At 40.1% G+C, this 14704-nt stretch overlaps 1 protein-coding gene across 12 annotated transcripts in view; it reads left to right on the top strand.

The window, feature by feature from the left end:
- grip2b (glutamate receptor interacting protein 2b) overlaps positions 1 to 14704 on the top strand; it is a 444861-nt gene that overhangs the window by 410019 nt on the left and 20138 nt on the right. For all 12 annotated transcript variants that reach the window (XM_033627121.2, XM_078171386.1, XM_033627119.2 and 9 more), the window contains exons 13-16: positions 4058 to 4203; positions 8003 to 8083; positions 11752 to 11815; positions 14111 to 14256. In XM_033627121.2, the coding sequence (XP_033483012.2) occupies positions 4058 to 4203; positions 8003 to 8083; positions 11752 to 11815; positions 14111 to 14256 (437 nt within the window). The remainder of the gene's footprint in view (positions 1 to 4057; positions 4204 to 8002; positions 8084 to 11751; positions 11816 to 14110; positions 14257 to 14704) is intronic.

The following is a 14704-nucleotide window of genomic DNA, read 5'->3' as shown; positions in this document are numbered from 1 at the left end:
ACTTTAAGCTACGTACTTAGCCTAACAATGCCCAATCATAATTCTTTTCCTAAACCTAACCTACGTAACTTAACGTTAAGTATGTGATGTGACGATGCCCAATCTTGATTCTTTTCCTCAATCTAACCTTTGCGTCCTAAACCTACTTAATTTTACGTTAAATTCCTAACTTTAAGTTGTGGACCTAACCCAATGATGTCCAACCATAATTCTTTTCCTAAACCTAACCTACGCAACTTTACTTTTTTAAAACTAACCTGTGTAACTTAGCGTTAAGTACGAAATGTGAGGATGCCTAACCATGATTCTTTTCCTTAACCTTACCTACGCGTCCTTATCCTACCTAACTTTATGTTAAGTACGTAACTTTAAACCACGTACTTAACCTATCGATGGCCAAACATAATTATTTTCCTAAACTTAACCTACGTAACTTTACTTTAAGTACGTAACGTGAGGATGCCCGACCATGATTCTTTTCCTAAGCCTAACCTAACTGGTAGGGGCACTAATTTGTTAGGTGCTAATTTGTTAGATTACATATGAGCCATTGTATAAAGATAAATTGCTGTGTGTCAGTTAGCTCAGTCTGACTGAAGTTCCACAATGTTAAAATCACAGCCCAGTCGCTACATGAAAATGTTATTATACCTATCTGCAAACCCCAGATACATTTGAACATTTCATACATATCATATCAACGTTTCTAAAGTGGTGTAGTATATGAAATGACTTTGTCATCTGGTAGATGACAACATTTATGCTGGCGATTGGGTTGATAATCTACCTGTTAAGATCATAGTATGATTGTAACGTGATATTGTGCAGTTCTGACACACTTGAAACTCTTTCAGGTCATCAGAAAGCAAGGACAAAGTTAAAATTATTTGAACAATGAGTGACATAAAGGAGACATTAAATCCACTGCAGCAAGGTTCAGCATCTCTGCTCTTTATGTTGGAAAGCAATGGCTCATGTTAATGGCCACTGAATGCTGAAAGCTGATGATGTGTTGAGAGCCAAAGCCAATGTAGCGCTGCTGTGGTGCTATTTGCATACATAAGTAAGCCAAACTTCAATTACAAGAAGTGTTCTTTGCTTATGGGATAACAAATCTCATTGGTACATCACTTTGGACAAAAGCATCTGCCAAACAAGTAATTGAATAACAGAGATAACCATTAAAGAAATTGTACTACCAGAAAAAACAATTACAAGAGGAGCACAGAAACTAGCTGAGTGCATTTAAAATTGTGTTCTTGCTTTGGACATTATTTGTCTGTAAGTATTTTGTTATATCTGAATTTTGACGCTGTAAGCAGAATATAGTTGCTGTATTGTTTTTCTGCTGCGGAAGTTATTTCAAGGAGTTAATTGTTGTTTAGCATAATTGCTAGCTGGTAAATAGCATTTCTTGCAGAATGACTCCGCATATTCTTCTAGGAGTTTGCTCTTTCATTGCAGCTTTGGATTTGTGAGCTTCTTTAAATACTTAAGACGAGTCAAGCTTTGTGCCTATTGTGTTTTACTGTCTACCTTTAGAAACTCATTGCAAGGACAGCGCTGTTTGGTATGTGTGGCTTGTTTACTGTACTCAGATCAGTTAGCACTAGGAGGGTTTTTGGGCTTGTCCTAAGCAGTGGTAAGTATAACTGAAATGACTTGAAATGCAGTTAAGTTTCCAACTATCGTATGAGGGGCTTCACTTCCAAATGTGCTTAAACTCAGAGGCCAATATCCAAAAAGATGGAATGACTCTTTAGTAATATACCTCTATTTTGTCAAGGAAGGGTATTAACATAATTAATGACTTTAATAGTCAGCACTAATGTGCTTTACTTTCACTGCAGAACTAATTTATGTAGCGAGAAGCCAGCTTTGGGGGTGTCCAAAGGGTGAATGTTTTGAAGGCAGAAATCTTTAAAATTCATCAGCAGCATTAAAAGCTACAGTAGCTAAAAAATAATGTGATACGTAACACAGCAGGGAGTCTGAAGCTCTTCGGGTTTCATCTGTCTATGTAAAATGGATTAAAGGAAGAAGATCCCAGGCAGGAGGCTGCTGACGATTAGCACACCTACGTGCTTGAGTTTTTCTTCCCCTTCAGGGAGCATTTTAACCCAGGGGGGTAATCATATCTAAATAGGCTCAGAAAATAGCTACAAAAACAGGTTTTATTCCAGCATGTTTTTGGAAACCTTCATCTCCCTCTGCTTTTAGGAACCTTTTATGGGTCGTTCAGACTAAAATCACTGAGAGATCAACCCAATAGGCTTAGAAATTGGTGGCATTGTACGTTCATGTAAACCACGAATGTGTTATATTTGGACGTCATTATATAGCAGATACATTGAAACATTACGCGTCAACAATGCTGTGGTTATCATGTGGTCAGGTTTAGGCACAAAAACCACTTAGTTATGGTTAGAAAAAGATCACGTTTGGCCTTAAAATACTCGGTTTTGGGGCAAAATCCCGGCAACAATGCAGTGATGTCTCAGTGAAAAGCAGCTGCTTTTTGTGCCCAAAAGCTGCTGGAAACAGCTACGACTTGCTAAATCACAACTGGTTCTGTTGTTTGATGGTCTCATAGATTGGTCTTTGCAAGAAATGGCTTGGTAGGTGTCTTGTGTAGGTGTCACGCCATCCACCATCCTCTCCACCACCAGATGACAGTATACTCATACACTCAAATTGTACTTCAATTTAGAAATGTTGATATGTATGTAACATGTGAACGTAACAAATCTGTGGTTTGCAGAAACATACAATGCCAACGTTTTCTTCTGGTGACTTGGCCAGAAAAACCTCAGGAGGTTCCTCGTTTATCTCCTCTGTTAATGGCTTAACAAACGTTTACAGCACTACTTTTGACGAAACCTCTACCTCTCTCAAGGTCTTGTTGGTTCAGCTTTTTAGGGATATTATACCCACTGAAAAACAGCCTAAGGTTTTTTAAAAGATACCAAAGAACTTGGATGAACTGAAATGTTTTGGCCCACAAAGCTCCAACAATCCAACCAGAAAAGATGATTCTTTTGACAAAACCTTACCAAAAATAAAACCAGATCCCACAGGTTCTGTTCTAGCAGTAAGAAAACCTCATTTAAAATCATGTTGAGCCTGATTATAGCTGTTATTAACATATGTTTGGTGAACAGCTGAGACACAACACCTGACCATTTATCATGGGTGCCCAGCTGACCACTTGTGTTCAGATTACATTACTGCCTACATACGTATGCTAGAGGGTCAAAGGGTTGAGCAAATTTGCAAATGCTAGGTTAGTGAAGTAATGGCCCACCTTACTCTGCTTCTGATTGGCTTACCCTGACGTTCTTACCCTAACCCTAACCAGTCCTACTCCTCTTGCCTACCTAGCCAAACCTGACCAATCCATTGAAAAAAGGTGAATGCTAGCCAATCATAGGGAGAGTAGGGCGGGTCATTCTTTCGGTAACCTAGGATTGTGCAATTTTTTTGTCCTGTGCACAGTTATTATGTCCACACTCTCACTAGCTGCTCGCTAGTCACGTTAGTGGTTGTGTTGGTACATCTGTAGAGATCTTTGTCTGCATAATTGTAGAACATTAGCACACTGTCACTGAAACAGTCACCACGTCCTGCATTGAAGTCCTTGTCTGGGATGCATCAGGACACATGAGCGTCTACAAATCAAATGTGCTCCAGAACACCCCGGCAAGTGGTTTGAGCGATCTGATCAGAATGCGCCTTAGCGTTGTTTACGCTTGTGTTTAGCCCCGTCCACTTGTGATTGGATCTCTCAAGACTCATGTTAATACCAGGTATAAACAAGGCCACTGACATTGATAACAATTTACTAAAATCCAACTCAAAATGTAAGGAACATTCCCCACAAGTCCAAAAGCATCACAAGAAAATACAACTGCTCTGTTAAAACAACATGGGAGCTGTAGTTTTTGAAAGCACTCGTTTTGTCTCAGAGCACTGAAATCGTAAGATGTAGTGATGTTTAGACAGTAAATATTCAATGTTTCCCATTGTCCTGACATCTCCATGGTAACTCCTGTTGTAGGTGTGGCCTGCTGCAGGTTGGAGACCGCCTCCTGTCAATCAATGGAATCCCCACAGAAGATGGAACACTAGAGGAGGCCAATCAGCTTCTCCGAGATGCGGCGCTGACCAACAAGGTCACACTGGAGATAGAATTCGATGTAGCAGGTTTGTGAAGTTTCAGATTGTACCACATTCTCAGGTTTCTATCTCTCGTAGCTTTCCACTATGGTTCATTACCCACCCCAGATTTCTGCTTTAATTAGTTTGCTTACTACTCTGCATTGTGATTGTGTGGCTTTATTATATGTCATGTCAACTATGGGATATTGTGAATTGTTTCAGACACCTGCTGTTGCAACAACAACAGGCGACAGATACCTGTTGGGTATTTTTCCTCGTCTATGAGGGCTGAAACCATTTTATTAGAGTGTGATTAAACAGCATAAAGCAGCTGTTATACACTGTTCATTCTCTATTAGCAAACATGTAGCAGTTATGTTGGAGAATGAACAAATACACACGTTTGCACCGACAGCATGAACTGGTCAAACTCAGCTGCTGAGAGCTTTTGCCTCAGTGCAGGCAGGAGAGTAATTACAGCTCTTCACTGCAGGGCATGGCCTCATCCACATGCTTTTAACCCCATGAAAATGTTAACTAGCACACTGACAAGAACTGCAAGTTCAACACTGTGTATTACGTAGTCTCGTCTTCTGATCTGTGTTGGAGAAAAGATTCTGAAAACACTCACAGATTTCAATCAATTACAAGTTTCTGAAAGGTGACATTGACAGGACATTGTGTTTGGTGTGAAGTGAATCTGTTGATTACTTACATTAAATGTATTTAATGAGTGGAATCTGTAGAAAGAAGCAGTCTGCTGTTTTTCATTACTTGAGCAGCAGTTTGCAGCTCTATGCAGTTTTCTGGTAAGGGACTGTTGTATATTTATCAGAGGACGGGGGTGGTTGGGGTGTGAATTCATTTTTTTTTCTAGCCTTCCCAAAGCTACATATATTTTCCTTGATATTCTCTGGTGGAAAATGCGTGGCCTTCGCTCTGCCATAAATTAGTTATTAGATATTAAAAATGTACCCCTTGATGATTGAAAGTTTAAAGTCGAAGACAAAATCCTGGCGTTAAAGCCACAGTTTTTCACTCTTGTTGTGGATGCTGGTGAGTTTGTGCGAATGGTTTATTTTTGGCCAGATTATAAATGAGAGGTAGAGTACAATGATGATGAACTATCACTATTCGCTTCACTTTTTAGAAGGCATGTTGGATTGATTGATTGAATGTTTTGATTCATAAAGCTTTTGGCTTCTTTTTAATTGACCCACGATAAGGATGTAAAGCCTTGCAAAAAGAGCTCAGTAGGAAAATATTTAAAAGTCTGTTTCGATATATAAAGCCTAATCAGCTGGGTCCCCCTGCTAGTTTAGGTGAGTTTTGGTGAGGTTCAGATGGTTCACAGTCCGTCCATACTTAGCTCAGCTGCTAAAACAAAATAATACAGGCAAAAATGTCCACGTATTACTGTTATGTGATTACTGTTGAACTGTAGTTATGTTAACACATCAAGAAACACAAACACAGAAGCAGTGGAATTTTTAGTATTTAGGTTTTATTTCCTACATCTGTTATTTTTCTGTATCTCTGTCCTGTACATAGTTTCTGTTTCTGATGCAAAACAGAACCTTTTGATTTACAAAACAGTTTTTGATTGTTCAATTTCACCACTTTGATTTATTTTTTAAATGAAAAAAAGACAGACTGATGAAAAACGCACCGTGAGGATGTAGAAATATATTTCATAATTGATTATATGCCAATATTTATTTCAAGTGCATTGCATATAAATATTAGCTTAGAAAATACAACATTTGCCCTGTTAAAACATCAGTACAAACTCCTGTGTATGCTTCTGCGCTGCTGATAGCCTGAGACATTATGTTTTTGGGTAGTCCGTTTATCTGTCCATCACATGGACAATGTGATATCTTAAGAACACCTTAAGGGAATTTCCTCAAATTTACTCGGACTCAACAATGAACGATTATGGGCCTGTCCCAATACCCACACTTCCCCTAGAAATACCCACTTGCACTTGGTTGTGCGTGTTCACGTTCAGGCTAGTGGTGTCCCAAAACAGAACTGAGATAGTGGAAGTGGTTTCAAACACTTCACACACATCCAACCTAGACTCCAAGGGAGCCCCGACCCACACTTACAACGAAGTGGAAGATGAAATTTCCCAGAACACCTTGCGAAGTCAGCAACTCCGTCAAGTTTTGGAAAACAATTTGTTACTGTACGATCGGAATGTAGGCTATACAAACAACAGATGGTTGGACTAGCGTAATCGACTTACCCCAACAAAATTGATCAGAACTAGAAGACGTCGTAGGCGCCTCCTGTTTTCATCATTTCTTCTCCGTTGATTCATCAGACGGAGAAGAATAAACTTAGCACACGCCACAACACAAGCGCTGGAGCCGACATTTTCAAACCTGAATGACTACCGGTATCTTGTGTCGCTACTACGCGTGACGTATGTCTACACGTCAGCCGCGCCGATTTGCATGAAATGGTGTCCCATTTCTTTGGGAAAGATCTCCACCCTAATATTTCTCACTTCCCTCATCAAGAGTTATCTCGCAAACGAGGGCACTCAATACCAAGTGGAAGATTTAAGAGGTAGAAATGGGATTGGGCCTTTGATTTGAATGATTTTGGTGGTCAAAGGTCAAGGTCACTGTGACCTAACAAAACATATTTTTGGCCATAACTCAGGAATTATTTTAATAATTATGACAAAACTTCACACAAATGTCTAACAGGATAATATGATGAAGTGATGACATTTTATATCCAAAAGATCAAAGATCAACTTCACTGTGACATCATAATGTTCTTCAGAAAACTCTTTTCTGACCATTATTTAACATCATATCTCAGGAACAGAAGTGGAGACATTTGGTCAGATACTGAATTGGTGAAACTAATCATGGGTGCCCACCTTGAAACTGATTGTATAGATCTTCTGTGCTACCGGGGGGAAGATGAGTGTGAAGCATGTTTTCACAGACATGGATGTAAAACGTAAGAGAAAATTGACTGGTGTGTGGGTGTATGCAACTATGGGGTGGTAATTCTAGTTTCTCCACAGTTAATTGTGCACAAACTATTAAAATCTACATATTTAGCTGATGATCGCACGATGAGAGAGTTGGATTTGATTTGACTTGATTAAGGCTTTGCAGGTCTCTGCGTTTATAAATCATGTTTTTCACTGTTTTGGTATTGCCTTTCATAATGTTGCATCATTTAATGAGTTAACATCGCCAGCAAGTAATTATGAAATAGTAATAAGAATAATAAGAATGATTTCTTACACTACAATAAACTGCAAGAGTTGATGCAGCATATTCCCAAATGTAATCGTTGAGACTTTTGCTCTTGAAGTCTTTCAAAATAAGTTAGATGGCCCTGAATGGAATTTAGTTGTTATCCACTTTTAGTAGCTGTCAGCACGACACTGTCCATGAAACTTAATCACTCTGATACAAAAGGAAATGTGACTGATGTGCAGCTAATGAACTTGATCATCATGCTTGCAGTGTCAGTGGATGATTGGAGCTTCTTGGTGAGGATCCTGAAGTGAGGAGCTGATCCAAATAGCTTGTTAAAAAGTCTTAAGTGGTCGCTCTGCTCACGACTTTCACTTGTCATGTTTATGCCTGGGCGTAGAGTTGTTTTAACTGCTGGAATTAGTATTATGACTCATGCAGGCAAACAGTGAGGATTTGAAGTCACTGTTTGCCCCGCAGAAGAGCAATTCAGAGGCGATAAGTGCAAGAGCTAAAAGCCTTGTAATTACAAATGTTAAGCAGGATGAAAAGACTTATTTGTTCCTTCTTTTTTTTTCATAATGACGGCTTTTCTCTATGTGTTTTTATTGCAGAGTCCGTGGTGCCTAGTAGTGGTACGTTCCACGTCAAACTGCCGAAGAAAAGAGGAGTGGAGCTGGGGCTCACCATCAGTGGTACGAACACATCAAACACTGTTCATGTGATCTATTTTTTGTTTAAACTGCTGGCAGAGTGTTTGAATGTCACGAGACCACCCTGCACTTTTTAAAACACACACAAGCACACGCATGTATTTCTCATGGTGACTGTAGCCTGCAGGAGAGCTCAGCTATAAACATTAACACTGTTTGTAAAATGGGAAAGGTACCAGGCCACACTCACAGTCTGTCTTTCGTTTTTATGACACTTATCACAAACCACTGAGCTTATACTTTATAGCTGAAACTATGGTATGTGGACCTGCTGTACACATGTCGTCTTTTAGTGTGAGGCAGTTTTTGGTTGAGACCACTTAGTTGTAATTCAGGCAAATCTTAAAGGAATACTTCACCCCTCAAATGACCATTTGTGTATCAGTTACTCACCCCGCATTGGGTTGAATTCAAGAATGAAACTTTGTGTTTCTCGCACGCCTCCAGTGAACGGGGAATTCAAAAATGGGGAAAATTCTTGATGAAATGAAGTCACAGGGGTCCAGGTTAAACAACAGTGAAACTATATCAAAATGTCTGTTTTCAAACTCGTTCACAAATCGTGTAGTAAAATCCAGCACCACTTTTTCGACAGTCATGGGCTGGTTTGGTTCGGTTTGATTTGGTTTTGGGCCATCAGCCCAGCACGGCATTGATTTGCATTCCCATTACAACAGGGCTACTTTCTTGAAGGTGTGTCTTTAACTGATGACGGCTTGTCTTGAGTGATGACGTTTAAAAGCAGAGTGCTGTTTTTGCTGCATGTGTTTTTCCACAGCAGGGCAGGTGAAAGAAGTTTACCTGTTGGAGGTGAGCTGTTTGCAGAGGTGCAGTAAGAGCCTGTTGTCTGCAGCTCTTCATCAACATCTCACTGTCGCTGTTTCTGCTTTCACTTTCCTCCCTGCCGTGTTATTAGACTTGCCTTAATTGAAGAAAAGCTGCTATCAAAGTTCAGCTAATTCAGTGATAAACACATTTAATTTCCTAAAGAGTCTTCACAATAAAAGTCCCCTGTTATTTTCTAATGTAAAACAAACAAAACAAAACTTCTAATACGTCTGACAGCACACATGAAACAGTAAAATAAAGCAGATATCTAAAGTAAAAACAGGACGCAGGAGAGAAACTGAACTCCGAACCACAGAGATTCAGTTAGAAGCTACAGATGTACTGAGAGCTGAACACACTGAGACTTTAAAAATGCCTTTCTCTCTGTTAACCTGCAGACAGAGGTGAGTCAAGTCTTGCAACACAAATGCCAGTTGGCAAGACGTAAATGCTACCTGCTTGAGGGTGGGTGATCCGGCTTTTGGACCTACTCTGCAGAAGGTCCATCTGTGGTGCAGTTTAGCATGACATGCGTGGAATGGTGCATCTAAACTGATAATGGAAACACAAATCGGCGCAGCACAGCTTGACTCGGCGTGGCCTAAAGTGACAGTGGAAAGGGCCCACAAGTCTCATTTATCCAGTTGTGTGTTTAGTACCTCCCAGTCGGACAGCCCCTTCTGACGGGGAACTGAAGTAAATGTGAAAAAAACTGTCTGTGTCTGAGAAGCCAGACTCCACTGACAGAAACAGTCATTTTACCTCACTCAACATGGGAGCTGTTGGTCCACTGCTGCCGCGATCCGTTAGTTAATGCTATTGTGTGACTTTGGTGTTTTAAGGTTTAGTTCAGATTCACCAAAGTCACACAAGAACACAAACAAACTAACGATGGAGGCAGTGGTAGACCAGCAGCAATTGTGAAACACATACTGCACTTTGAAGCTTCACTGCTGCTGTCCTACATTCAGTGTTAGTGTTGATGGTAATTATTGTGAGTCTGACGTGTGTATACTTTAGTTTGGCAGTATTATTTTAAAGTATGAGCTCAGTGTGCAGGTCGACTGTTGAACCTGGCACATTTTTAAATATTTGGACTAAAGACATGTAAATATATCAGTAAGTATTAAAGATAAAATTTAGAAGCACTTTGATGTCCTGAAAAGTGTACAACAGAATCGTCAGACACATGTGAAAGTGTTAACACTCTCAGGTCTCTTTATTTAATTTCAGTAAAGCACAGTGGTGGGATAAGTAAAAGTAGCAAATACCACTGTGAAGAAACACTCTGTTACAAGCAAAAGATCTGCATTTAAAACTGAAGCCATCGCCAAAAAAATGTTGACCTTATACGTGTCTGCAAACCACAGATATGTGACATTTGTACAATATCATTTAGCGGATGAAGCTGAATTGAAACTTTTTTTTACATTTTAACAATGCTGTAGTTAATGTGTGGATAGGTTTAGGCACAAGAACCACCTGGTTATGGTTAAGAAAAGATCATGTTTTGGCTTAAAGCCCCTGCTTTTGGGAGCACACTCCACGCTAGAATGCAGTAATGTCTCAGTAAAAAATACCGCTTTACATGTCAGTATCTTCGCTGGAAAAAGGGCCACAGGTTCCTAAAAAACACCATTTTTAGGGAGCTGAAATGCCACCGGAAACGCAGCAATAACTAAAAGAAAAAGGAAATTGTTTTGTTGGGTTCGGACAGTGTTCTGCAGTTTGGCAGGTGTCTCACCAAGGTGTTGTGCCTTCCACCATTCCCTCAATGCCAATGCAGTGGGCTGCAAAACTTCACGTAAGTGTAAGAACAAAAGTATAAGCATTAAAATATACTTTAAGTACCAAAAGTAAAAGTATTCCAGGCCCATGAATTACGTGTGTCTGTGCATAAAAATACACCATGATTCTTTAGTTGATTAACAGTATTTTGTATTGATAATCTGAATCTGCAAAATAGCTCAAGACTAAAGCTGCCAGACTGAGTGCAGCTGTTGCGGAAGAGACATATAAATTAACATAAAATGGGAATACCTGGGAAAGTACAAGTCCCTCAGAATTGTACTTACAGTAAGTACAGCACTTGAGTAAAAGTACTTAGTTACATCCCACCACTGGTTAAGCAGCTCTGCTCACTGAGACTGTTATTTACCTGCATAACTGTGTGAAGCTGGAGGACTGGTGTGACCTCCACGGTTAAACAGAGGCTTTTCAATAAAGTTATATGTGTAACTTTACAAGAAAAAAGGTCATCCCAACAGTTCTATCTAAATGTACACATGCTGAAAAACTCCACACAGAGCCATGATGTATGTTTGTATATATGTATGTATGAATGTATGTATGGGTCGAGGTTGATCGAGTTGACCTCACAGTGCTTCCCTGTGAATAACAGGCTGCACTGTGAGACTCTGAGACAGAGAACGGAGCGATGGTGCCACCTTCTGGCTGAAAGTATCCACAGCTGAAAGTGAAAAGACTCCTGCAGGGCAGAGAAGGAAACATTAGCTGATCTGACAAATTTACCAGCTGACGTGGACAGTTTTTCTCCTGATAAGAGGATAAGAGAGATTTAATGCGACAAGGATCATTTCCTTTTCTACACTATCACAACATTTTCAGCCTTTCCCTCTCTTAGTGGCTGTTAAAGGGAAATCTGATTTGTGATGATACCGATGTTTGTTTATTTGGCACTTTTAAACCTTGATGAATTCGTAGCAATAGTAGTAGCAGTTTTGCATTTTCATATTTGACTGCAGTGTCACTTGCTTTGCTGTTGTTCCTGCTGCTTACTGTGATGTCATCTCCCTCCACAGCCAGTAAGAAGCCAGGAGAGCCCCTCATCATTTCTGACATCAAGAAGGGCAGCATGGCCCACAGGTATCTAACAGTTTTTTTGTTTTGTTTTGTTTTTCTGTTCTGTTGGCCTATCATTCCTTCGAGTTTATACATGTAAATTCAAGCTGGGGTGAGGCCCAAAAAAATCAGGCCCGATCCTAAATGAACTTTCAGTTTCTATCCAAGCATGACCCGAACCTGACCCACGGCAGCAGTTTTGGGCCGAGCCCGATTCAAAATAGAATTTCTACTGTAAAAAAAACTAAAAAGTTTTATATAGAGGATTCCCACTGTCATGGAAAACCTGGGAAAGTCATGGATTTCCTTGTGTTGTAAAACTGTTACAGTAATCTTTCATGGATAACCTTCAACACAACGTAATGGCAAATTTATTCTCTGGAGTTGATGACGTAACGTTAAAGTTAAAGTTAAAGTCCCACTGATTGTCACACACCTGAGCGTGTGAAATTTGTTCTCTGCATTTGACCCATCCCCTGAGATAGCGGTGAGCAGCAGCGGTACCGCGCTCGGGAATCATGTGGTGATCTAACATAGCTCTAATATGCCTCAAGTTGTGACGTTTTGTTTACCATTACTTACCATTTTCTCCCAGCATCCCACCTCTCCCTCCATGATGTATGCCAGCTAGCTAAAATTATGTTTGAAAATCACTGTACAAGTAGGGCAAGAAGAAGAAAATACCATGGGTCCTTGAAAAGTCATGGAAAAGTTTTGAAATTTTGTCTATGAAAATGTGTGGGAGCCCCGTACATATTATAATATAAATGTTTTTAAAATATTTATCACAAGCTAAGTGCTGACATGTTTCCTCGCACCACTTCTCCTTCTCCTCCTCCTGTTATATCAACAGTCTGTCGTCTGGTGCACGACAGGTTCAGCAGAGCGGGCTGCACCTCTCTGTGCGTCTAGTGTGCACGGCTGTCCGTGCTGATGTGGCGTGCAGATGATGATTACTTCTCTCTGCTGCATGTTACCCACATCTCTCTCACTGCTGGGAGAGATTTCCCCCCCAGCACACCCACGCACACAGACACTACATTGCTCTGTAGTTCTGTCACTTTCCCTCTCTCAGTCACGTTTCCCCCTTTTCCTCTCTCTTTCCCTCTTGATTCAGTCCATTAAAACTCCTGTTGTTTACACACCAGAACTGCCAGTTTCAGTTTCATTGAATTAAAAAAACAGAGCTGATAAACTGGCGACCTGACCCCGATTGAAGCACGAGGGCATTACAGCTCATCCCGGCGCAAACCAGGCAGATAAATAAATGAATGAATGAATGAACTTTGTTTATATCACACCTTTCATGCACTGAATTTGCAATTTAGTGGCAGATACAAACAGCAAAGAAATAAAAACATACAACACTCATTCAAGGAGAAATGAGAAGAATAAATTAATTAATTAATCAATCAGTTAATTAATCAAATAATTGAATAAATACATATTAAGAATATTAAAACAGATAGCTGCTAGATGTAGGCTATATTAAAAAGACATGTTTTAAATCATTTAAAACTGTCCACTGAGCCAGCAGGTCTAATATTTAAAGGCAGGATTTTCCATAGTTTTGGGGTGTAGCAGCTAAAAGAAGCATCCCCAAAGGTTTTTGTAGTGACATTAGAAACAGTTAAAAGAGCAGCTGTGGAGGATCTCAGGGTTCGTGGAGGGACATAAGGTGATATTGATGATATTATTAAATAGGAGGAGGCGATGCCATCAAGAGCCTTAAAAAAACAAAAGAAGGACTTTAAAATCAGTTCTAAAAGATACTGGGAGCCAGACAGTGTAGGGTGTTATATGGTCTCTCTTTTTAGTTTTTGATCTGGTCGGTGCCACGCAGGCTTGGGCAGAGAATCAGAGCTTTGATCAATTGATTTATAGCGTCCAAGTTGTTTCCACATTACTGTACAACTTAAAGCTCATGAACACACCGAAGTCGGAAGAACGACCATCCAATGAGCACATAAATGCACCACTGGCCTTGGCTGGAGGAGGCTTCAACTCAAGTTCAATTTAATCTGTCCTTGCTCACTCACTCAGTGCCCTTGCTGTACTACGTTAGCAGACGTCCCACTATGATAGATCAGTTCATTCTCATTTAGTGACCCTATGATGTCAGCAAGGGCATGAGTTGGAAAAGTAGGGAATTCGTGAGCACTCAGATGTTCGACAGGCTGACCTGGTACATACAGGACGCTGAAAGAGCCATTAAGAAAGATTTGTTTGTTCATTTTTAAGAGTATGTTACTTGCTAATTACAGTTGCACTACAGTACAACCATGACAGGGCCGAACTCTTTCTCTTTCTGTCCTTCAGAACAGGAACACTGGAGCCTGGTGATAAGCTGTTGGCCATCGACAACATCCGACTGGAGAATTGTTCCAAAGACGATGCAGAGCAGATCCTGCAGCAGTGTGAGGAACTGGTCAAACTAAAGATACGCAAAGACGAAGACAACTCAGGTACATGTGTGCACATGAATATGGCTGAGTCTGTCTGTGGTGCGTCCGTTAAAATCATAAGCATAATGTCGACGGATTTTACAAGTTGTTTTTTTAATTATTAAATAATGTTCTTCAGTTAAGCAGGCATGAGCTCTAAGGAGATGCACTACCTGTGTTTGACCACTGGATGGTGCTGTTGTCCACAACTCATGGACTCCAGCTGCAGATTTAAAATGGTCACATATTGTAAGATGCATCTTTATTGATCCAAGTGGGGAAAGAACTACTGGAAAAGTGAACAGTTAAATCAATACTAAAACAATAACAACTGTTAAACAACAAAACAAAAAGAACAAATGAAGATATAAATATGGAAATATGGTAAATAAACAAGTAGGAAGATGATACCCTGTTGGTGGAGTGGTGCCATGTAAATATCATGGACAGCATGTAGCAGCCTTGATTT

Source organism: Epinephelus lanceolatus, chromosome 1, assembly GCF_041903045.1.
Source record: "Epinephelus lanceolatus isolate andai-2023 chromosome 1, ASM4190304v1, whole genome shotgun sequence".
Classification (NCBI taxonomy): Eukaryota; Metazoa; Chordata; class Actinopteri; order Perciformes; family Serranidae; genus Epinephelus; species Epinephelus lanceolatus.
This window is presented reverse-complemented; position numbering and strand designations above follow the sequence as displayed.